The 24,643-nt window shown below is 42.4% G+C and overlaps 1 protein-coding gene across 1 annotated transcript in view; it reads right to left on the bottom strand.

The window, feature by feature from the left end:
- Positions 1-24,643, bottom strand: part of lama2 (laminin, alpha 2) — a 132,716-nt gene that overhangs the window by 10,283 nt on the left and 97,790 nt on the right. The window contains exons 40-63 of the mRNA XM_062411395.1: positions 23,012-23,174; positions 19,337-19,415; positions 19,115-19,246; positions 17,990-18,106; positions 17,703-17,863; positions 16,799-16,937; positions 15,544-15,646; positions 15,020-15,136; positions 13,938-14,120; positions 13,241-13,246; positions 12,440-12,594; positions 11,920-12,063; positions 9,504-9,637; positions 8,088-8,247; positions 7,852-7,976; positions 7,445-7,607; positions 7,007-7,151; positions 6,755-6,893; positions 6,547-6,558; positions 5,785-5,905; positions 4,853-5,008; positions 4,222-4,275; positions 1,224-1,375; positions 946-1,122 (exon numbers count right to left, since the gene is read on the bottom strand). Of these exons, the coding sequence (XP_062267379.1) occupies positions 946-1,122; positions 1,224-1,375; positions 4,222-4,275; positions 4,853-5,008; positions 5,785-5,905; positions 6,547-6,558; positions 6,755-6,893; positions 7,007-7,151; positions 7,445-7,607; positions 7,852-7,976; positions 8,088-8,247; positions 9,504-9,637; positions 11,920-12,063; positions 12,440-12,594; positions 13,241-13,246; positions 13,938-14,120; positions 15,020-15,136; positions 15,544-15,646; positions 16,799-16,937; positions 17,703-17,863; positions 17,990-18,106; positions 19,115-19,246; positions 19,337-19,415; positions 23,012-23,174 (3,037 nt within the window). The remainder of the gene's footprint in view (positions 1-945; positions 1,123-1,223; positions 1,376-4,221; positions 4,276-4,852; positions 5,009-5,784; positions 5,906-6,546; positions 6,559-6,754; positions 6,894-7,006; positions 7,152-7,444; positions 7,608-7,851; positions 7,977-8,087; positions 8,248-9,503; positions 9,638-11,919; positions 12,064-12,439; positions 12,595-13,240; positions 13,247-13,937; positions 14,121-15,019; positions 15,137-15,543; positions 15,647-16,798; positions 16,938-17,702; positions 17,864-17,989; positions 18,107-19,114; positions 19,247-19,336; positions 19,416-23,011; positions 23,175-24,643) is intronic.

Raw genomic sequence — 24,643 nt, 5'->3', positions numbered from 1 at the left:
ACACACAGACATAGGAGATGAGTGTAATATGAGTTATGAGCATGTTTATGATGTGAGACAGCTCCATTACTGCTGTGGAGACACTGGCTTTATGATCATCATCATCGAACACATCATCAGGACCTCCTGCAGTCGTTAAGTACGCTTCCACCCGACAGCGGACCAGCTCAGAATTAGGCCACTGCCACAAAACACTGCAGACAGGTCAGCACACAGGGAAGCTACAGCCGGTCCTGTGTGAGCGCTGCTACAGGAAGTGTAAGGGGAAACTTAGGGAGTTTATTATAAAGGAAATTAGAGTTAACAAAACTGGAGCTGAGAGAATATCCTGAACAGAAAAGATCACTGTTTCATCTTGTGACGTAAGAACCATTTTACTCTGGTGATAAACTCAAAAACAAACAATCTGGTTATTTCAAATTCTTCTCTGATCTGATTGGATCACAGAACCTCACAGGTCTGGAAGGATGTTGTTTTATTTGTCACCACAAAAAGCGGCAATTTGTTTAGCTGAGTCTCTAGAATTTTGGACCGTTGAGCCATAAAATAGTGTAAAAGCATGCAGAGAAAAGGGATGAATATTTATAATATCATAAATGAGCAGTTTTATGACCTGCTGTTTTAATTTAGTAAAATGTAAAAGCTCTGCCTTTACTAAACTGCATCTTCTTTAATGTACAATTGGAGGAACAGAGGGAGAGCATTGTTTTGATAGAAAACCTTTCATTGCCTAATTTGAACTGGCTTTAATGAACATTTTCTTTTATGTTATCTTTCTGAATTTGGATTTGTCTTGTTTTGATCATTTGTAATCCGCAAAGCACTTTGTAACCCTGTTTAAATAAATGCTAAAGAAATAAAGTTTTATTTTGATCATTATTATATATTATAAAGCCTGGTGAAATCTCAGAAGACATCTGGCTGTATTTGTATATTTGTACGTACATAGCGTTGATCATCAGGTTCCATATGCATCCCTGGAACGGGACGTTGGCTCTGTTGGACGTCTGCTCCACCTCTGCAGGAATCCCCCCGAGGAAGAGCTGCTGCAGGCTGACCGGCTGGTCGTTGGGAAGCGTCGCCTCCCTCTTCGCCTCCTCGTCCACCTGAACCGCAAAGGACCTGAGGAGGGACACACACATGTTGAATCTCCATAACGTGAGATAGATTATCTTATATTCACTTTGACGTACAGTGAAGAAATAGGATGTACAACCACCGACCTGCCAGCCAGCCTCTCTATGCGCAGTGAGTGCTCCTTCCCATCATTCAGTGCTCCTTGCTCGGGTCGCCTGATGACGCGACGTGGACTGTGGCTGCCGGTGAACACCAGCACCTCCAGAGAGCCTTTGTTCAGCATGACGGAGAGGTAGGGCTGCAGGAGACAGAGGTGAAGTTCATTAGATGCAGATTTTCTCAGAGGTTCAACAGTGGAAGTCACCATGAAGAAGAGTGAGGTGAAATATCTGTGTCCATAATCGATACTTAAAATGAGCAAGTTATGAGTGTCATAAGGAAAAATTAGCCAACTAACAGATATATAATATTACAGTTCATTATAGTTGTTATTGTCTTGTGTGGAAATCAAACGTCCATAATAAGTTTCTTTAGGTCCTTTACCGTAAGACCATGAATAGATGCGCATCAATTTTCAAAGTGCGACTTGAGTGACAGGATTGGAACCAACGACCAAAGTAAATTAAAGCAGCTGCACAGACACAGACAGCGGAATAATGTGTTGTGTTAAATGTCACGATAATGTCAAAAGGTAAAATGACAATAACACGTAGGTCACATCACAACGCTCGGTTCTGCTTAGAGCTCGATCCAGACTGGATTTGTGGCTGATTGAATTCCTGACCTGGGAGTAGTTTGACATTTTCCTCCTCAAATCTTTCAGCTGTTTTTCAAAGTGGATAAAAACTCAAAACATCAACAACCAGGCGGCATCGCAGTCGAGAGAAGCTGCTGCCGGCATCGTCATTCAAATATATAATAAATATATTCTAGCATCAAAACAGAAATTAACCCCGATCACATTTAATTAAGATGTTTGCTTGTTCAATAGAATCATGTTGTTGTGCTTAACTTAACGCAATTTGTTCAACATTTGTCAGGAGGAGGAAAACAGACACGATGTGACAGGAGGAGAAAAAGACAAAGGAGGAGAGACGGCAGAGTAAAAAGTAGAGAAAAGGGAAAAGGGAGGATGAGCGAGGGAATATAGAGAGAAACTGGGGGGAAATGAGAGAGGCAGCGAGAGAGGAAAGGATAACAAGAGATGAGAGGAGCGGAGAGGAGAGGATAATAGGGAGGAGAGATGAGAGGGCAGGGAGCAAAGCAGAGAGACAGAGATGGGGAGAGGGCGGCGGAGGGAGACAGACAGAGAGGAGCTGGAGAGCGGCAGTGCAGGGTCAGGCTAATTTGAATTTTAATTCACTGTGTGCCAGAGGGCGAAGTGGGAGACAATTTACCACCTGAAAATGGAATTTCAATTTGAGGTCGGGGACAAATTGAACTGAGATGTAGCTACAACATGCCTCTCGCTCTGCCGTCTCTCGCACACGCACACACACACACACACACACACACACACACACACACAGATACAGAGGCACAGGCACTCACAGGCTGCAGACACGTGTCGCACGATCACGCATGAACTCACACGTACCTTTATAAACTGAAGGAAAAGATGCAAAGAGACACACACGAATACGCAGCAGAGCGTGGAACTAACAGGCATGAGAACACACGTTTACACGGACTCACACATGTTCAGGGGGAAAATCATCATGTGCAACATTCACAAAAAAACACACAGAGACACACAAACACACACACGCACACCTCTGCTGCCTTCAAAGTAAAGCGCTAAAAGCAAAACTGGAGGTTGGTTTCATGTAGAGATACACTGGTATGAGCGTTCTTCATTCTTACCGAATATTATAATAACAATAATAATCAACTAAAATAATGTGTACCTGTAATAATCTGCATAAATTGTGAATTGTGAACATTCTGTGATAATTGTTAAATATTGTGCTTAATTTTTCTGAGGATGTGGAAACTTTATTTCACGGTCAGATCTTCTTAAGTCTTGATATTTTATGTGATGAGAATTTCTACATAAAATCTGTTCTTTCCTCCCTCGTCTTTCCTTTTCTTCTTCTTCTTCTTCTCCCTAACAGCTTTCATTCCATTATTCTGCTCCAAGTTTCTTTCTCTCTTTCTCATTGTCTTTTTATCTGTGTCCTCTGTGTTCATTCTCTCCATTCTGTCTACTATCATACTCTCCCCATCTTTGCATTATTCTCCTCTCCTCTCCTCTCCTCTATCCTCACATCACTTCTCTCCTCAGCTCAGCTCTTTCTTCTCTATCCTTCCTTTCACCTCTAAATCTCCCTCCTTCATCCCTTCATCCTTTGTCTTCTGTCTCTGTCTCTCTGTCCCTCTCTAAAACATCCATTAGTCAGGGCCAAGTTGAGTTGATGGTGTTTTTAACCTCGCTTAACCTTTCTGCACGTGCACACACACACAGACATATACACACACACACACAGACACACACACAGACATATACACACACACACACACAGACACACACACACACCCCTGGCTGCCAGCATAGTTAGCAAAAATAGATTTATGCGCCCAACAACCAGTGATGATGGATAAGCTAGAGGTAACCTCTGTCCTTTCTCTCTCCCTCACACATACACACACTCACATATACACACACACACATTTTGCATTCTTGTGAGCAACACTAAGCTACACATACATTACACAAATACACATATGTTAACACCCTAACCTGCACACACACAAATGAACACGTGGTGTTTTCAGCACAGATTAAATAAAATTATTATATATCGGTGATCAGTTCAGACTTTGTGTGTATATGTGTGTGTGTGTGTGTTTGTGTGTGTGTCTGTGTGTGTGTTTGTGTGTAGCTAAGATTGTATTTAGCCCTAAGAAAATCGAATCAGTGTGACTGCCAGCAAAAGTACATCTTATTAATATGCACTCATGGAAAATTCAAGAAAAGGTGCTGGTGTTTGTGTGTGTGTGTGTGTGTGTGTGTGTGTGTGTGTGTGTTCTGGATAATCCATTTAGTCCAGATGCCAACAAATGCAAATCTCATTAATATGCACTCATGAAAGTGCGGTTAACTCAGGAGAAGAGGGCAGCTCTCGAACACTCGTGTCAGCTCACCTCTCCCGACTGCCGGCGACGCCTCTTGGATCCCAACACGTTGGACTTCCTGGTCTGTGGTGGAGACATTGAGATGAGGATGAATGGATGTCATCTTATTTTGAAGTTTCATTAGTTTCCCAATCACTTCTTAGAAACTCACAGATGTGTATAAGATATCTGGACATTCATCTGAGATTGAGTTACCGAGTTTTTACAGGAGCCAAATTGAAACTGTCAAACGGACGATAGCTTGAACGACTATAAAATTAATAGCTATAATTCATTTTTTAGGAAATTCTCCTTCACTGGAAAGGAGATGATATGCAACACAAGATCTCAAAGTAGCTTCAACTAAACCTCATAAAGGGAAAGATACTTTTATTTAAGTTTGATGAGAACCTCTAGAACTTGTTTTATCTCAGTGCATGATTAATTGAATTCTTAATTGTGTAAACTAAGTAATAATAAAAGTGTAGCTTAGACTAAGAGTCTTATATAAAGTACCAGATTCATAATAATTTAATAATGCTGACTAATCTTAGATTAAAATGGAGCAGTTTGTATTTCCCCCACATTTAGTTTAGTCATATTCAGACCCTTCGAATTCAGAGTTTTGAGTCACAGCTTGAATGAACAGATGAAACGGGACCTGCAGGCCGAGGGGAGAAGCTCCGCCCACCGCCAGCAGGATGGTGCCGGTGTCTTCCAGCGTGCTGAACGATAGGCTGACCTCCGTGCCCACCGCCAGCGACAGGCCGCCCAGCTCCACGTAGCCCGGCTTGGAGAAGCTGACCGTGTACAGGTTCTGTGAGACAGAGATTCATCAGCTGCAGTTTCATACAAACCCATTTAAACCCAGAAAAAGTAGAAATGCATCCAGAAGAAAGTTGAAGTAGCGGAAGAATAAATTGAGTAAAAATTGAAGTTACGCGACCCGAGCAAGTTCCGAGAACTTTTAGAGGAATGCTGTTTGACAAAAAGTTGCGAAACGCACACACAGACACACACACACATTATAGAGTGTTTGCTAAAGGAGGAGAATAGACAGATACGAGGGAAATTGAGAGACCTTCACTTGAGACTCTCATCCCTGGGCCTTTGTAATCCTGCACACAGCCTTCATGCAGTCTGTGAGCACGACTGCATATTTGTGTGTATGAATGCTTTGAGTGTCTGGAAATCACGCTGAATGATTTCCCAGGGCTTTGAAAAACAGGAATCAAGTGTGCACGTGTTTGCGTTCAATTAGAGGAAAACATGCATGATTGATGCCAAAATAAAAGGCCTATTGTGGAGCTGTGTGTGTGTCGCTTCAGCAAATTGAAATGAAAAAGGATGAATAGCGAATCAAAGCAGCATCAAAACAAACTATGCAGCGATGTGGCATTTTTAACACAAAGGATCAAATCTGTGCAAAGTAGGGCATGTGTCTTTGCCACTTTCTATTTCCTGTCCAGCGTCAGAGATAAATAAAACATTTTACATTTGGTTTGATCAACTTACTAAAATATAAACTTATATATTAAACATTAAATGCATTCATACAGCGCTGCAGCTACAACACAGAGAGGAATTACTTACCTCTACGTTACATCCTTTAGTGACCCCGGTGTAATCTGAGCTGCTGAGGAGGCTGTAAGGAGTTCTGGAGACTTCAATCTCCCGGAGACATCCTGCGTAACGCTTCAGAGTGACCTCCGACCTATGAAGAGGTTCACATGATTTTAGTATTGAGCATCTATGGATAAAGATACTGGGGAAAAGTCTGTGGATCATTTCAAAAGTGTTGAATTACAGCAGCAGTGAAGCTATTGCATCATGTATCCAGAAGCAGAGTGAATGGAATAATCTGAATATGGTGTTTATCCATATTGTCCAAATCAATACATTTAGATTTGTTACAATAATCAACCTTTAATCAGATTTATCTAATTGTAATGTTAATATCAGGCTTTCTTCAGGCAGAATCACACTGAGCATGATATTAACCAATGGATTTGTGAGTCAGAGCCACGTTTGTGTAGCTTAGCCAAACTGCAGGGCTACAAAAACTCACATCCACACGTAAAACACAATTTAAGTTGGATTATGGCAACAGAGTCGTAACTGTGAGAAACTGATTCTTAATGTTTCTGGGCAGGAAAACTTCAAATTCAGATTAATAACAGCAAAGAGGGAAAGAGCTTCCAGCCGCTGTGTGGAGGAGCAGGAGGCTTCAGGGGGCACGACACAGACACACACTTTCACTCTGGGCTACGCAGCAGCATCATCAGCACAGACAGGCCTCATGCAGAGGGAAATCATCACTGTGTGTCTATGAGATGTGTTTATTCATTTATTTACCTGGCTGTCATGCTGTTAAGACAAAACAAGATATCAAAGCATTAACACACTTTCCTTTGGTCAACCAAAAAAAAAGATGGATTTTAAAGCAATTCATTGTTTTTAGTATCTTCAAAAACTAAAGATCCTGCTGATCATTTAATGCAAAACAATTTCAATAATCAAAGAACTGTTATGACCTTTTTTTAAATGGGATTTCTGCAGTTACCTGTAGTTTCCGAGAGTCGGCAGACCTCCGAAGTAGATCTTCTGATGTTCCTTTAGGTTCAGACCGGTGGCCGAACCCGGAGATGTGACCACGATCTTCTCCTCAGAGCTGCTGTTGATGTCCACCACAATCACCGTGGCTGTGTCAACAGGTAGAGAGACAGATTTAGGACCAGATCAGTCAGATAAAGATCCTCCTCTAACATCACAGCTTCAGTCACAGATCCTTCATTCGCTGTTTGCAGTGATCTACCTTGTTTCTTGTTCCTGGACATGGTGAGGGATTTCCAGCTCCCATCGTTGTGGCGGCTGGCTGACAGGGCACTGCCGACCCCTGAGCCCAGGTCAAAGTTCACCTTCACTTTGCCCTCTGAGAGCTCCAGGGACATGAAGTCCTTCTGTAGAGAACCAGAGGAAATGGGCTGTGAAGCACCGAAATTGTGAAGCCGAGAAAAACACGAAAAATGAAACCTACACACGACACAACACAAAACACTGATGTTCTCAACGCGCAGGTAAGAATCCTATTCTGTTCACACCTTCGTTACAGCAGAGAAAAGTTTATTTAATCTTTTCTCTGTAACTTTTTAAGGTTGTCAGTTGATGGATTAATGATTTTATCCGAAGAGAGGTGACCTCAACGTTCACGGCAAAGTCTTCACTTCTCCTTTTTCTTAGTTTTCCCACGTACCATATCTTCCGTGGCCAGATACATGAGCAGAGCTTCAGAGGTGAAAGTGCGAAACTTGAAGGTGACGGAGGACACGTTGGGGTTCCACCTGGTGGGTCGTCCCACCGCGGCGTAGCCCTCGCCATCCAGCTGCACGATCCCCTCCCCATCCGAGCGCTGGGGGCTGGAGAAACAAAGACACATTTCAAACGTCACACAAAAAGTAAAGAAGCAAAGAAGAAGATGATGTAGCCTCTTAAACATTAACAGAAAAGGAATTATTTTGATTTCATAAGCTTATAACCACACCAAGTTATATGTCCATTTGATTTTGAGGATATATACTAACAGTAGTAAACAAGGTAAAAGAATAGCATATTACAACTTATGAAAAGTAATAAAACCATGTGAATAATAAGTTAGTGCACCTGACAGAACATCCTTTACAGTCTCCCTGTCGGTCCCTGTAGTTCCACAGTCCGATGGGTTTTCCATCCAGGAAGGTCTCCCCCATGCAGCCTGTGAATGTGGATGTTCTCACTGCATCCGCTCTCTGTGGAAAAAAACAATAATAATGAGATGGAAAAAAAAAGACAGAGGGGTTCATGATGGACACAGAGACACAGAGAAACAGAGACACAGAGACACAGAGACGGACGGATACCTTGACGGTGCCGAGTATTCCTCCCACGAACAGGTAGGCGTTCTGGTCCACGTCCAGGATGGTGTAGGCCGTGGGCGAGTTGGCGCTCGCCGGCGTGGGCATCATACCAGCCATGGAGCCTTCCAGAGGAAACACTGATATGGTTCCATTCAGCCCATTACTGGAGATAAGGAGGAAGAGAGAGTGGGTTTTGATGTTATTTCCTCTGCGACTTTGCATTTCCTATGAAAGACATTCACACCGAACCCGCGAAGTTAGAGGCGCTGGGAATCGGTTTTAATGAACTCGCCGCGGTGATGAATGATAGAAACACAACGTGGAACCATTTTGTGTAGCGGCGCAAACCTCTGAGCTGTGCAACGAGATTAATCTCCCACCTAGGAGTTTTGTTTTCAGAGCAAAAAGCAAAGGGAACCGCATTTCGGGTTCCGTTTCTGCAGGGGAACATTTTCAAGACTGATAGCCTGTGTGATCCCAACGGAAAACACCACTGGGAAATCTCCGGGATGGAAATGCGTGCTGCAGGTGGGGCGTCTGCTCGCTGTGAATGGGTCTGGTGCTGGATGGTCTATAAAGCTCCATGTCAGCTTTCAGGGAGAGCAAGTGGAAGTGTTGGATCACACTGTATCTGTGTAATGATGTGCCACGGGCTGACAAGGCTGCAAACTCTAGATTTCCCATGTGAAGCCACATGTTTCCTTCTGCAATATGGATGAAATGGATATGGATGACGGCCTGTTGTTTGTGGGTTTGTTTTGCTTTTGCTGCAACAATTGGCTCATTGGGTCATAGGGAGAAAAACAAAACATTTATGGTTTATTATGTATTTCATATCGGCCTGTCGGTGCCACGACGTGATTAAAGACGCTCCCTGACCTCAACGACACAAAATCCTGCGTCAACTCCAATGAATATTTGATTTTGTTGTTTAAATACATCGGGGATCAAATGTCTTAGACCACGTTTCAAGGGTTAATTGTTTAATAATTTAAATTTCATCTTTCTCTTTCTTTCAGAGAATCAAACTACATGTAAGAAAATCTCAAAAAGCTCACACAAACACACACACACACACACACACACACACACACACACACACACACACACACACACACACACACACAGACAAATATACACATTCAGTACAGCCACATGCTTTGTGAGTACTGAATGTGTATATTTGTATCTGCATATTTTATACTGAAGGTCCTAGAATTGAGCCTGTAGATAAGTACTATAAATATTTGCATGTACCTGCATCTCTGTATTTCTGAATATGATGTAAGTGTTGAGTTCATGTGTCCATCGTCACACTATGTTTCTCAACACAGCACATTTGAATCAATGCATGTATATGAGTCACAAAGAACGTGCACGTGCATGCGCTGTGCATGTATGAGTGTGCACACTTCTCACCGAGACGCCTCTATCCGGTGCCAGTTCCCGTCGTGGATGGTGTGATGGGGATACTCCACCCTCCCCACACCTGAACCCACGTCCCAGAGGAAATTCACTTTCCCCTTCCGCATCTCCAAGGCCAAGAAATCCACCTGAGACCCAGAGGAGAAGAGAAACCAGAGTGAAAAACTGTTTCTTTCAAATCTGAAAACGTCCTGCTCCAAATTTTCTGGCCAGCACGTCAACAGGCGAGTAAACAAGCTGAGTCCAACAGGAGAGAGGCGGAGAGATAAAGATGCAGTGGAGGAGTGGGTGTGTTTATAGAAATTCAGATTATCTGTGTCCACAAGGCAGATTGTCTCTAGTTAGATAAGTGAGTAAGGCAATGGATTTTCCTCACAGGGCCGCATGGCAATGAGTTGAGTGCTTTCTAATGAAACTGCAGAAAGAGTACAGGTTTTGATTAATCAATAAATGCAGATTACAGATCAGAACTTATGAATGAGTGAGATCATCAGATTCACCTCTGGCCCCACAGTGAACCTCAAACCTCGAAGAAAGAGCGAGAAATGATTGTGAAAACAGGATTCTGCTAAAAAGAGAATTTAAACTCCATTTTGCAGAAAGGAGGATTTTTGACCAGAAACAGCTGCCACGTATAAAACAAATAAATCATCATTCTGTATCTAATTCTCTATTTATGTCAAAAAGGCTGGGTCAACCGAGGTTTAATCTGAGTTCCACTTCCACAACTACCTGTTTTCCTCTCGCTCTACGTTCCAAGGCTTAACAGAGAAGAACTGTTGGCAGGTAAACAGTAAACCCTCTTACATGAGTTCTAAGAAAACCTTGAAAAGTGTTTCTCGAAACTTAAGTGTCCCAAAATCACCATTTCCTCCAGACCACAGAGGAGCTTATTGAGTGTGCATCACGGTGGGAGCAGGGAACAGTGGAGCGATTTCACACCCGGCTCTGATCTATTCTGAGGATACAAAGGCGGAAGTTTTCTCCATCTGTCTCTGGCAGTGGGTTTTCACAGAATCCTGCTGTATTTTGATTAATGATCTTATTATTTATGTATGAGCCAAAAAGAAATTAATAAGATGATTCCGAGCATATGCTCTCATCTCGCTGCCGTCTCTGAAGAACGCACCGCGCAGCATTATTATTATTCATATAGCATTATGCACAATTAGAGATTATTAGGGAGTCACATTTGAAGACACAAATTACACACACACACACACAAACAGGTATACACACTTATCGCTGCAGTATCTCCGGGGTAATGGTGATTATTCATGAGCACAGATCATAGGGCAGCATCGTTTTATCCAACTGGCATTACACACTGGTAATGACATGTTAGATGTGCACACACACACGATCATGCACGTATAGTCAACACGCAGAGGGACACACACACCTGCTCCCAGAGTGATTTGTCTAATATGACAGTAATTAATATTTCTTGACACAGACTCACTAACTCCCCTGAAAACTCTCCTGGTTACAGGTACCACCGATAATCCCAAAGTGTGTGTGAGTGTGTGTGTCTGTGTTTGTGTGTGTGTGTGTGTGTGTGTTTGTCCTGAAGAGCAGCAGCAATTAACAACAAGTTTATGTTGCTATCTGCTTTAGCCTGATTTCCCCTGAGAAATCACTGCTCTGCTTCGTCTGACTGGGAAGTCTTGAACACGGAGGTATGTGTGTGTGTGTGTGTGTGTGTTCCTCACTAATTCTCTCTCTCTAATTCTCTCTGTGAAGAATTTGATATGAATAATAATGCCATGTGTCTGTGTGTTGCTATATTCGTGGTGTGAAGCCCAATGTTCTATTATGGTTGGGTTGAGGGTTTAGAGGAATGTATGAGGAGCCACACAGATACAGTTTAACTGGCTGTGTGTTTGTTTGTGTGTGTGTGTGTGTGTGTGTGTGTGTGTGTGTGTGTGTGTATGTTGGCACAACCAAGTATGATAAATGCTCTGCAGTAAACAGAAGCTCAACATTATATTAAATATGATTAATGTTTTCATATGGAACATTTAAAAAATCTGAAACTGTCAACTGGATTCTTCATCAATAATACAAGAGCAATACATATAAACTGCAGATACAGTCTATATCCACAAAGAGCTAATGAGTGTTAATACACAGAAAAGAACATTATTATGATAAAAGGCATGTAACGTTAGGTCTCTACATGATAATGCACAGGTAAGTCAAAGGTTTTTATTTTGTAATTCATGGAAGGGCAGCTAACGGCTGTCCACCCTATGGTACAAATATTTTTAAGATGGTTTTGAATTATTTCTGAGCCGAAAACCAAACTTTTGTCCAACTCACACATTCAGTATCTGTTCCTATCCCAAGTAGGATCATACGATGCACAGTTACCATCGAGCCGAATGAAGTTAGCCAGTATTACACTCACGTATTTGGCGGATCCCAGGTAGAAGAGCAGGTTGTCCGGTGTGGTGGTTTTAACGTGAAGGATGATGGTGTTGTACCTCCCCTTCCTGATTTCAGGACGGTAGCTGCGGAGACAGTCGCCCCCTGAGGACACGGACACTTTGATCTGGACAAAAAGAGAAAAGGGTTTCAACATTAAGACTTAGTGTTTCCAGTTGGATTCAGTAAAACATTGCAAAGCATTGAAAACCAGATTTACAGTTAATCTGGTGAATTTGGTTTGATAGTAGACACAAAACTAGGCAAGCATCTTTCCAGTGTTGTCTGTGAACTTTGTTTCAACTTTGAAAAAGTTGCTGATGCTTCATATACAGGAAAGTATATTTAGTAAATTATTTTAAGACAACAAACATCCTGCCTCACATCATAAAACGAAATCTTGGAAAAGAGAAAAGAAGCTTGTGAGAGGAGCTCTTGTTTAAGGACATGTTTGTTATATTAAACTTTCCTTAAATATGATGAGGTGTGTGTTGACCACTCACTGAGTTCGCCTGCTTCCTGGCTTGGTTGATCAGCTCCTTGATTTGCGAGATGTTTCGCTTCAAGTTGTCCTGCAGCACTCTGATTGGCTGCAGCTTCTCCAGCAGCCTATCCGCTTCGTCCTCCAGATCTTTCACTTTAGCTCCTGCAGCGTGGACTGAGAGGGCAGAGAGATAAAGTGCAGTGGTGACACAGAGCGGCACAGCGTACGGTTTTATCACAGCCAAGAGAGAGAGAGAGCGAGCGCGTGGGGAGCGGCGTGGAGAGAGGATGACAAAATAACAATGGCAGCCGGAAAGATCGTTGACATTACTCAGAAAGGAGGAGAGATATGATGGAGGAGCAGGAATGATGGAGAAGCCGGAGAGAAATGAACCATTAGTGCAGCTCAGCATTCAAAAACAACGTTCTACACTATTTGTGATTATATATTGAAAAAAGCTTGAAACTGAAAAAAAGAGAGGAACAATAAGGACAGAGAGAAAGAGAAGGAAGCTCCATGCTTTGCGGTGTGCAGAGCTCTCATGCTCCAGCAGGGCCGAGCGGATAATTAGAAGAAAGGACTAGAGAGACATCAAAGATGGCCATCAAGTGAACGGGTGGTGATCCAATACTGTTGTTGAACTCTGATCCTTTTGAACTCCACTGATAAACAAACGACTTGCATTGTATCTGAGTGATGATTTTTAGTGTGAATGTGAAGAAACATGGGGTTTTAACATTAACTTCTCGTAATTACAACATTTTATTGGTTCACCACCTCGGATAAATACTTTATATTGAGATAAGGGAAGTATACATACTGATGGCTGTGGGGGGGGGGGGGGGGGGGGGATTGAACAAAAAAAAAAGAGACAGAGAGAAACAGATGATCAGCTTTGAAGTAATCATGAATTTATAAATTTATGATGCTCAGAGGAAATTAATGTAAAGCAGGATTATATTTTGATTGAGGATTCGATTATTGACAGACGGCTACGGAGAAAAAATACTTAAATAACATTATCATCTGTATTCAAACTGTGGGTTGCGATTCCTTATTTTACATATTTAATAAACCAGAACTATGTGTTTGTATGCCTCCGCCAACCAGCACAGTTTCAGTCCTCATTCATTTCTTTCCAGATTCATGAGGTCACATTGACTTTTGACCTTTGACCACTGAAATCTAATCAGTTCATCTTTGAGTCCGAGTGGCACCGGGTCAGAATTTGGAGAAATCCCCCTAAAGGCATATTCGAGAGGCCAAAGACAAGTTTGTGAGGCATCTGGGACTTTGCTCTTTGACCACATTCGAATCAGTTCATCCTCGGGTCCGACATGAAGAAATTCCCCTTACAGAGATTTTGAGATATCCTGATTGTCTCCAGCGTGAAGGCCGAACAACAATCAAGCAGTTTCATCCTCACAGACACAAATAGTCACTGGATTCATTTCTGTGATTCGTAAAATCCCCATGTTGCTCTTTTAACCCGACATAAACAGAAAAAAGCACTTTACTGTTTTTCTCGGGGTCCTGGATCATCTGATTGGCTGCGTTCACAGTGTCCTCCAGCTCGGTGTAGTTCCGCTGCAGGCCATCGATTCGCAGGTTCAAATCCCCGAGGCGCTCGAGGACATCGATGGCTGTGGCGTTAGCATCGGCCGCTACGACCTTTGTGGCTGCTAGCTTAGCCGCCGTGTCTGTCACAGAAAATAACAACAATAATGAAGAAACTGAAACACAAACCATTACAAACATTAAGCGGTCACATGGTATTATTAAGCCTGGACAGTTGGAGTGGTGTTTATCTGTGTGACACCACTTATTTGTTGCTTCTGCTTTGTTTGGCTGTTTGGTTTAAACCTGATGAGCACTGACTCCAGACCAGATTTTAAATGCACTGACTCTTTATTATGACCTTTAATCAAAGTTATTTTAAACTGACACCACATTGTAAACACAAGTTAAGTCTGAAGTCCACCTGACATATTACTGTTGTAAAACAAAGCTGCTACTCAGAGTTAGAACATTGTAAAATAAATATACTTTAAATCTAAGTTTCTGCAACAGGTGAGATTTTGTATTAATCTTTTAACTGAAAAAATAGATTAAACCACATTATTTGTATTGAATTATAGCAAACAAAAAATAGCATCACCACTAAGTTCACCTGTGATTGTGTTATCAGGTTTGGTAAATCCTGTGAAATCCACACTGATGATCTGTTCTCTGGTAAACCCCCCCCCCCCCCCCCCCCCCCCCACCGGTACCATGTTCCTGTTCTTGTGTTGATATGGATCAGATCCCACACTACTACTCACGTGGTGGGTTTAACCTCTGGGTCTCCTACACTTACAATTAGTAGCAGCTACATTTAACTTTCATTTATATATGTTGATCCAAATGCAGCTATGTGTGCGTTCCTGTGCGTCTGTGTGAGTCTCACAGTGTCAAGTCGAGTTTACCAGAGAACTGACCTCTATCCGCCTACTATTGATCCACTCTGTCTTTATATCCTTCCCATGAACACACACACACACACACACACTCACTCACACACAGACACACACACACTGTGTACCCGTGGATGCAGACGTACCATTTGGGATGGCGTTGAGCGTTTCCATGGTTCCGTTGACAGCTTTGAGCAGGTCTTTGGTTTTGTCTCTTGCTGCTTTGACTCTGTCCTTCAGCCCGGAGACACTATCTGCATTCTCTGCACACGCACAAACACAAACACACACACAGACACACACACGGTGAAATGATGGTGATGGTTTGATTTGAAGCTGCCTGCTAATCACTTCCCTCGGCTCCCTGAAGAGGAGCAGTGACAGACAGCAAAGTGCAGAAGAAGAGTGAAACTGACAAATGATAAACTCCTTAAAATTAATAATATGGATCTTTAGGGCCGATGCTAACACATAGAACTCAAAAGATGAAATATTTAACAAAACTAATAAATTGACTCTAGATTCTAAAAAAGATGTAAATGCTCATTTCAATAAGATTTCTGCAGAACTGAAGCTCTTTGAACAACAGTTAGCAGCTGAACTGACTCCTCATATATACAATGTGCAGTTTTGTATGAAACATATAGTACACACTTGTACTTGTGGTTACCTGTGACATCATTTTGCAGTTGTTTAGCTTGGTTCAACAGACTCTCACTCTTCTGCCGGGATTTGTGAGCTGCTTCCTTCATTGGGACATCTGTACCTAAAGCCTGGACACACACACACACACATATGACTTTTAGAATAATTCACATCCTGTGCATGAATTAAAAACCAAGGTGTAGTATTATCTCCCTGTAAGATCAAAGCATGACTACTTTGCATTGTTAATGATGTTCTGAGAAAGACTTTACTTCTTACACTCGTTCTTCAACCCAACCTCTTTGTTCTTTTTATTTCTACACCTCCTCTAACTGTCTTTCTGTTTGGACTTTAAGACCTCTGTACTAAGCCTCACAACAATAACTCCAACAGGGGGAAACAGACAAAGATAAAAAGGTAAAATATTGGCAGAAAAATAACAAATGAAGGAAACTGCAGGCAGAAAAATAATTTAAAAAAAGGACCTGTGAGGAAAAAATGTATTATTACAGATTAATGGGAATGAAATGAGGGATGTGATAAAGAAAAAGGCAAAGAAATGAAGAATGAACAAAACAGAAAAGTGGTCTGAACAGAGAAGAGAAGGATAAATTAAGAGCAAAGGGAAAGAAAGAAAGAAAGAGGGAGGAAAAGGGATATTTCAGGTGTGTGTGAGTATGTGTGTGCTTGTGTGTGTTATGATTAAAGGTGGAGAAGGGGAAAATGAAGGAAAAGAGAGGGACAGAGGAGAGCTTTGATCTCTCAGCCGTGACTAATGGAGAGTGTGAGCTTACATTACTGTTACTGTAGGCAACACACTCACACACACACACACACACACACACACACACACACAAACACACACACACACACACACACACACACACACACACACACACACACATATACACCTCTTCCTGTGTTGAGAGTACACGTTCCTGGTGTACATACCCAGAATATACATACACTTGATATTTGCATTATGAAAGCTACACCTGCATGTGAGGTGTATTACACTCAGTACAAAGGGACCTACACAGTTCAGCTTTTACAGCCATGTAATAAAGGATGTAAAGTAAAATATGAACAATAGATGACGGCATGTTTTTATCCTATAGAATCATAGACTGACAATAAAGATGGACAAAAGCTTCCCCACAAAAATTAAGATGAAATATACCAGATACAGAAGCTTTCATCTTGCAATTATTATCTTAAATATTTTGAATATGGCCAATAAGTGTGTGTGTGTGTGTCTCTGTGAGTGTTGATCTCCTCACCAGTGCCAGAGCCTCACTTGCCCTCTGTCTGGCCGCCTTCGCCTCTTTCTCTGCTGCGTCCACGTTGGCTTTAATGTTGCTGTAGGCCTTGAAGGCAGCCGTCGCGTTGAAGGAGAGATTCCTAGCATCGGCCAAAATACTGGGAAAGGTGGAGAGAGAGGACAAGGGAGAGGACAAGAGAGAGGACAAGAGAGAGGACAAGAGAGAGGACAAGAGAGAGGACAAGGGAGAGGACAAGAGAGAGGACAAGGGAGAGGACAAGTGAGAGGACAAGAGAGAGGACAAGAGAGAGGACAAGGGAGAGGACAAGAGAGAGGACAAGAGAGAGGACAAGAGAGAGGACGATAGAGAGGACAAGGGAGAGGACAAGAGAGAGGACAAGAGAGAGGACAAGAGAGAGGACAAGGGAGAGGACAAGTGAGAGGACAAGAGAGAGGACAAGAGAGAGGACAAGGGAGAGGACAAGAGAGAGGACAAGAGAGAGGACAAGAGAGAGGACAAAATAGAGGACAAGGGAGAGGACAAGAGAGAGGACAAGGGAGAGGACAAGAGAGAGGACAAGAGAGAGGACAAGAGAGAGGACAAGAGAGAGGACAAGAGAGAGGACAAGAGAGAGGACAGAATGTTAATGTGTGGTTTCCTGTTCCATGTGTTAGACACACGTTGTTAAACTTTTCTCAGATTTCTTCAGTTAAAACTCTCACATAAATGAATAACAATGGATTTTCTTAAAAGGGGGCAATAAGAATATTTTTGATGGTTTAACTTGTCTTAAATATTGTATTATTATATGAAAAAAAAACAAAGAGAAAACATAATATATCTGTAAATATACTTGATTTATCTCCTTTCTAGACTCCCTACTCTTTCCCTTGGTGTAACCACACACTGTGTTTATATTCACCTGTCCAAAATGGCAGCCGACTCGTTCAGCTGCCTGGCGTGCTCCTCTGCCTCCAGCACGTGGTGAGCCAGGCTGTCAGTCAAACCGCTGGTGAGACGACCGACTCTATCACCGAGCCGCTCGTGGAGAGGACCCAGGTCTCGCTCCATCTCCTCCAGGTCCTGCCGGCACAGAGGAGAATATAAAGACACTGATCAGGTGCTGGGGAAAAGAGACTAACTCTGAAACTGCGATTTGTGTCCCTGATGCCAAAGGACACACGTTACAGTGGTTCTTCTGGATTCTACCTCTATCTCTCTGTTGATGTTGTCAGAAAGCTGGTTGGCCTCGTCCAGCAGACGTTCTCCTTGCCCCAGGATCTCCTGCGCCTCCTGTTTCACTGAGCTGACTGCTGAGCGCTTCCTCTGCAACACAAGAGATGAACACCATGAACATTAAGGGCTGCAGCTAGGAATTATTTTTATTACCAATTAATCTGTTGATTTATTTCCTGGATTAATTGATTTGTTGATTCCTCAAAAATGTCACATAGGACAAAGAAAGACAGATACTTGTCTGAACAGAGAATCTTCCAGTGGTTTTAGTTCAGTGAAGTTGAAATGTAATAATGTGAGTGATTTGATTAAATTATGTGAAAACTCAGTATAAACCCCCTGTGTTTTGTGTGTGTCTGTGTGTGTGTGAGGGAGTTTGTGTGTGTGTGTTCCACTTTCTTCTCTGCATAAAGCTTCTCTCTACAAAGTAAAAGTCTGCAGGGTCAAACAGAAACAAGGAGAGATATTAGGGAATAGTGTGCTTTGTGTCTGTGTGTTTGTGTGTGTTTGTGTGTCTGTGTGCGAACAGAGTCCTTCCTCGAGGCCAAGTAGAATAATCTCCCTGATAAACGCTTGTTGTTTGGCTCTGTTCGGAGTCTGTGCTGCCTCTGAGCTCTTCTCCATGATGAATCATAAACAAAAAAAAGGCTTAAGAAGAAAATAATAAGTCGTGTCTGCGATGAATATGAGATCAGATCCAGTTTTATGGATTACTGAGAAGTTTGAGGACTTTTTGATTTTAAGAAATTAAAATAAAAAGTTTGAACTAAAATTCAAAATATCAAAGTCACAGGGGTTGAGGGGGTAGAGCGGTTGTCCTCTAGGTTGGCAGTTCAATGCCAATCTTCCCCTGTCTGCGTGCCAAAGTGACCATAGATCTACACATATAGATTTAATGTGTGTTTATATATTATAGAACTCCAGATTAATGTGAGAAAGAGTAGAATAAAACACGATAGTTAGAAAGTTGCTTGTCACGGCAGAAACTTGATATTATATCATAAATCACTAATTGAATATTTAACAGAGACCATGAGAACAGAAAGAAAGTGTTGTGTTAGTAAAAGTCGACATGTGTGACGTGATGTGTGTCGATACCTCGAGCGCGGTGAGGTTGGCCTGGTTGTGTTCAGCCAGGGAGCCGGCCTGCCTCGTCTTCCCCTGGGCGGCGCGGAGCAGATCCTCGGCCTCCTGCAGCTTCCCCTCGTGGTCAGAGAGCTTTGCTTTTATCTGTGGAGGCCGATCAGGGAGCATGAGGTTCACGTCAGTCATTCAGGGAACAGTGAGGACTGAAGGGTCAGGAGGAGGAGCTGGGGTTACCTCTGCTTTCAGGTCCTCTGTGGCCTGGTGGGGGTCGCCAAACATTCTCTTGACCTTCTGATAGAGCTCCTCTGCCAGGCTGGAAGGACAAGAGGGAATATCTGTGTTGTTATTCCAGCGAGGAGAGAGGAGTCATTGTGATGCGTGACAGAGCCTCCGCGAGTGCAAAGACAATAATCGCTCCATATGACTGAACGTTGAAATGCAGGAATGAAATTGCCGATTTTCCTTCTATTGACCCCTCAGGCTGAGTTAGATTAAATTGTGGCAGTAGGAAAACATCTCAAATAGCACCCGAGCTAATGCTTGTGCGCGTTTTGCATGTGATTGGATGGGAGGGCGAAGCAATATGTGCTAATGTACACGGCAGCATCACGCTGTGCTCGGAGAAAAACAGAGACGGGGACAAGCGGCGGAGAACGAGTCAATGAAGGACGATTAAGACCTGACCACTGCACACAGGAGCATCGTCTGTGTGTGTGTCTGTGTGTGTGTCTGTGTGTGTGTGTGTGTGTGTAAATGTTTACATCACGGCCCGTTTCTCTTTTTGTCTTGATACTGTTGATCCAACTCCTCAGAGAGGTCAGGTGACAAAAAAAAACTACTTTAAACAGTCGTCACTCCTCCAGTCAGTCAACTAACAAGAATTACATGTAAACATAGGGAATTGTACAATGTTTTACGACAATGATTGTGTTTTAACAACAAGGGAAAGTCGGTCTTAGATGCCGCAGGTTCGATGCTCTGCAGTCGTGCAGAAACACAGTGAGGTAATAAGCAGAGCGCTGACGGCTTCAGGGGCCAATGAGCTCCATCATAAGTTTGATTTCACGAGGTTTCAAACACCCACAAATTCTACGTAACTTCCTGAAGCTGACAGGCTGAAAATGTGGCCCCGTGAATTTCAACAATCCTCCCGGTCACCCCAGGGACGCCCTACAGGCGAGAGACTGGAGCTGTGCATCAAAAAAAGTGAACCAAACAAATCAATAAAAATAAAATGCTAACGTAAGTAATGATAATCAATCAATCTATCTAATTTTAAATGTGTAGCCCATATTCACAAATCAGAATTAGCCTGTTAGGGCTAACAACAAGGTGAGACATCCGTTAATGGCCCTAAAGTTGTTGAAGTAGAAAATGGTCAAAAACGAGAATAACCTGTTGTTAGCAAATGAAATGAAATCAAAAACCATGACTGCTGTGATGCTGTATTGTATTTAATATGACGCAATTGTATATTTTTGTCTCAACATGCTTACTTTCCGCCTCTCTGGCCCCCCCCCCCACGTCCACAGTATTACAAGCAATTCAAAACAACTTGTGAATATTTCTAATTCCTAAGACTGCTTGCACGAGCAATACACGAGCCACACATTAAGATTTACAAAGCAGCCGTTCAGTGGAGAAGGTTCTCGTTCCACTTTAACATCTGGTTTTCACGAAGCCTTCTCACTTTGGAAACATCTGAAACAGTTTAATAATCATATGCTTAACGAGCCTCGCTTGTTTGTTTTTTTCCCACCGTCACCGTTAATTAAGACAACAAATATCTAGTGTCCTTCAGTTGACATCACTCTGAGGACAGTTTCACACAGTTTGTGGGGCGATGAGCGAGGTAATGATCGGATTTGATGAAAGCTGAATGAAGCCTGTGAGGGGGAAAATTGAGGAAGAAAGAAAAGGAATATAATCAACTATTAAACACGAATAGAAACGCTGTATGAACATCACTCAGCCGATTATTACAACTTTACAGGACATAGCAAAACGCAGCATGTGTGAAGAGGCTTCCAACAAACAAGTGATAATATTTTTCAGATTTGTCCATTTTGCCGAAGCATCACTTCAACTTGAAGCTTCTGTCTCCACAGCTCAAATAATAGACAATTTCTCTTTCTTCTCCTCCTGTTCTCTTCCAGTACGACTCTCTGTCCCTCTGTCTCCTGTCCTCCTCCTCTACCTCCGTGACTCTCCTTCCCCGCTTGTCTCTCTATCTTTACGTCTCTGTTTTCTGCCCAGACGGCAAAACTTTGAATCAACCCGTCGACCTCGTGAATATTTACTGCTGAGAGAGACAGACAGACCGAGAGGAGGAGGAGGAGGAGAGAGGAGGCGCGGAGAGGGAGGATTACTAATTTCCCCTCAAAATGCCTTGAGAGAGAGAGACGAAGGAAAGTGAGAGCGACAAAGTGAGAAACTTTGTTAAAACCTCGGCAGAGAGAATCGTGGCTTGAGGACATGAAGCAATCAGATCTGTGCCGAGCGGAGAGTGTTTACTTCTGGATGTCTCCTGTGTGCACGGAGAGAAAGAAAGGAGGAATCATCGAGGACTCGAGAAATTATAGTAGCTTGTATGATCTATCCTTGTTTTCAAAACGCACATCTGAGTATTTTGCAAACAAAGTCGTGTGTCGTGCTGTTTTACAGGTTTTTCATTTGTTCCATAGAGTTCATTTCAGTCCTGATGGATACGAAATTAGTATTTTAACCCACTAGAATCAGTTTATTGCAAACCACACATTCACACTTTTCCATGAAGGTTCAGCATCTTGCCCAAGGACACTTTGGCACGCAGACAGGGGAAGATTGGCATTGAACCGCCGACCTAGAGGACAACCGCTCTTCCCCCTCAGCCACTGAGACTTTGATAATGTGAATTTGACAAAAACAATAATGCAGAGGTTTAAACCTAAGGATTATAGTTTAACAGAGAGATGTCTGAATGTCCAAGATGTAGAAACTAGGGATTGATGTGTAAAATTGAGGACGTATTTAAAACACAAACAACTGTTACTGGTAAGTTGCTAAAACCAGTTAAATAATTAAAAAGAAATGTAGGACATGCCTTTAAAAACAGTGAACATCATTGGAAGCTGGAGAGGAAAACATTGCAAACATATTGGTGCAGTGGCATTTTGAGGTTATATTCGAAATGTTGCGTTCTCAAAACAGAGAGATTGTTCCGGGACATACCGTGGAGACTTCTCGCAATGTTATTTACACTTAGATTTATTGAGGTGAGTTATATGCATATTCCTCCTGTCGGCTCTTGTTTTCTTTCTCTCATTGTGAGAATTCATGGAGAGAAGAAGTCCAGAGGGGAATCACCCTGCAGAACAAACCAGTAAGAACACGGAGAAGAAGTGGGAGTAAGTCCCAGCAGGGACGGAGGCACAAAGTGAAAGCATCAGCATGCAGGTACGAGCCAGAACAATATTAAATCCACAAATACACCAGAGTAAAGTGTGGCTCCATGCAAACGAGAAGGTTAACAAGGTTCAAGATGAGAAGCTCAGAACTCAACAGGAAACATTAAACCATAAAAAAGTGAACAATAACAACAACAACGCTCTTTTTCTTTTTCTTCTGTCCAAACACTTTTTCGACCTTGGCAGATTTTCACTCTCTCTATCTAAGAAATCGGAATATTTTACTCTTCATTAAGAAAATTGCCTCTGGTTTGTGTGAACGCTCAGAGGTGTGCGTCTGTGCGTTTGTGTGTTTGTGCACGGGAGCGAGTGTGTGTCTGAAACAAAGGCTGGTCTGTTCGCTAAGTTTTCAAAGTCTGTTTTTGTAGCGAGTGGGCGAGTGAGGCACGACCCGTGTGTGTGTGTGTGTGTGTGTGTGTGTGTGTGTGAGTGTGTGTGTGTGTGTGTGTGTGTGTGTCCATACTCCATCTCCTCCTCGGCGATGCTCTTTTTCCCTCCCAGCTGTCGTTTCCTATTCTCGGCTAACATGGCCTGGATCTCCTCCTTCATCTCCTTCAGGCTCTTGTCAGGAGCTCCATCTCCGCGGGACAGAGTCTGGTTCAGCTCGGCAGCTTTCGACTGCAGGTCTGGACACACGGACGCACAAAGAGACTGTGGTGAGCACACTGCAGGTGGACGGACGCACTTCAAGTTGATGCAATCGCACAAGCTACTGACAGAAAAACCCCTGTGTTCAGGCTTCACAGATATTTCCCCCCAAAACATATTCAGAATCATCAATGATGAAGACTATGGAGCCGTGTGGGGGTGAACACAGGCGTCCACTGCCTTGTACATTATTTATCTTGACATCACGACAACAGCAGATTGTGTGGATTCTATTTGATTTAACAACGTGTGTGAGGATGTGTTGTGTGAACTTTGTCCCATTAACAAAGATTCTTGATTATGAAACATCAAGTTTTTGGATTTCTGACATTTACTGGGTTCAATATAGTTTAAAAAAGGAGCTGAACAATGACACCATATCAATATATATATAAATATTGTTTTCATAATAGCAGAATAACTAATAAAGTCCAAGACATATCGATAATTTGCTATTTACATCAGATTTTTTAAACAAAAAGTGTTTATCAGCCTCTGCTCTGAAGAAGAACAACTTTCTCTTGGGAGCAAAAAACCATCAAATCTATGACATTTATCATAATCCACTGATATGATAGATTTGATCTTGTCATATCTTTATCTTTATGTTCCCTTGCTGTGATGGTTTTATCATGTGATCTACCAGTTCAAGTTCTGTGTCCACACCTGAACTCAACCCCAATAAAGAGATATGGTACAAAACTAAGCACAGTTGTCTCATGTTCCTGTGGAGACTATATGAAAAAAATAATACCTTTAACAGTCCATGTTAGAATGAATTGACGCTATGGGAATTCAAAACAACATCCTGACATGCAGCCAACTAATAAAGTTTGGTTTATATATAAGAACCAACTCAAATAGTCGCTTTAACATTTAAAAAATTGAATATCTGTGAGTGTAGTGTGCAAAGAGTGAAGAGGACTGATACTGATACTGGGAAGGCACCGTGTGTGTGTGTGTTTGTGTGCGTGTGTGTCTTGTCTTTATGGCTCAAACAGAAAGACTGACAAAAATTACACCATTTGATCTTTACTCATTAAAACACAGTGACACGCTGCGAGTCGGCCACGCACACACACACACACAGGCAAACACACACACAGACACACACACAATCTGTTTTAACACCATTCAAAGCCAGTGTTTTTGGCAGACTTCATGTTTGCTCTGCTTTTATCAAATTAAAGGCAGTGAAATCTCAAACCAATCAATGATGAAACTTCATTTAAACACCGCGAGGCTCATTTGAATAATACTCAGAGAGTTTGGAGCTTAATGAGGAGTGTGTGTGTCTGTGTGTGTGTGTGTGTGTGTGTGTGTGTGTGTGTGTTTCTATGAAAGAGCAAAACAGAGGAAGGAAAGTGTTTGTTGTGCGTCTCCATAAAGCACGTGTGTATGCAGCACATCATTTGTGCTGTGTGTCTGCCTCCTCATTTGAAATGTA

This window comes from Platichthys flesus, chromosome 18 (genome assembly GCF_949316205.1).
Source record: "Platichthys flesus chromosome 18, fPlaFle2.1, whole genome shotgun sequence".
NCBI lineage: Eukaryota > Metazoa > Chordata > Actinopteri > Pleuronectiformes > Pleuronectidae > Platichthys > Platichthys flesus.
The sequence above is the reverse complement of the archived record's forward strand: the minus strand, read 5'-3'. Positions and strand labels throughout refer to the sequence as shown.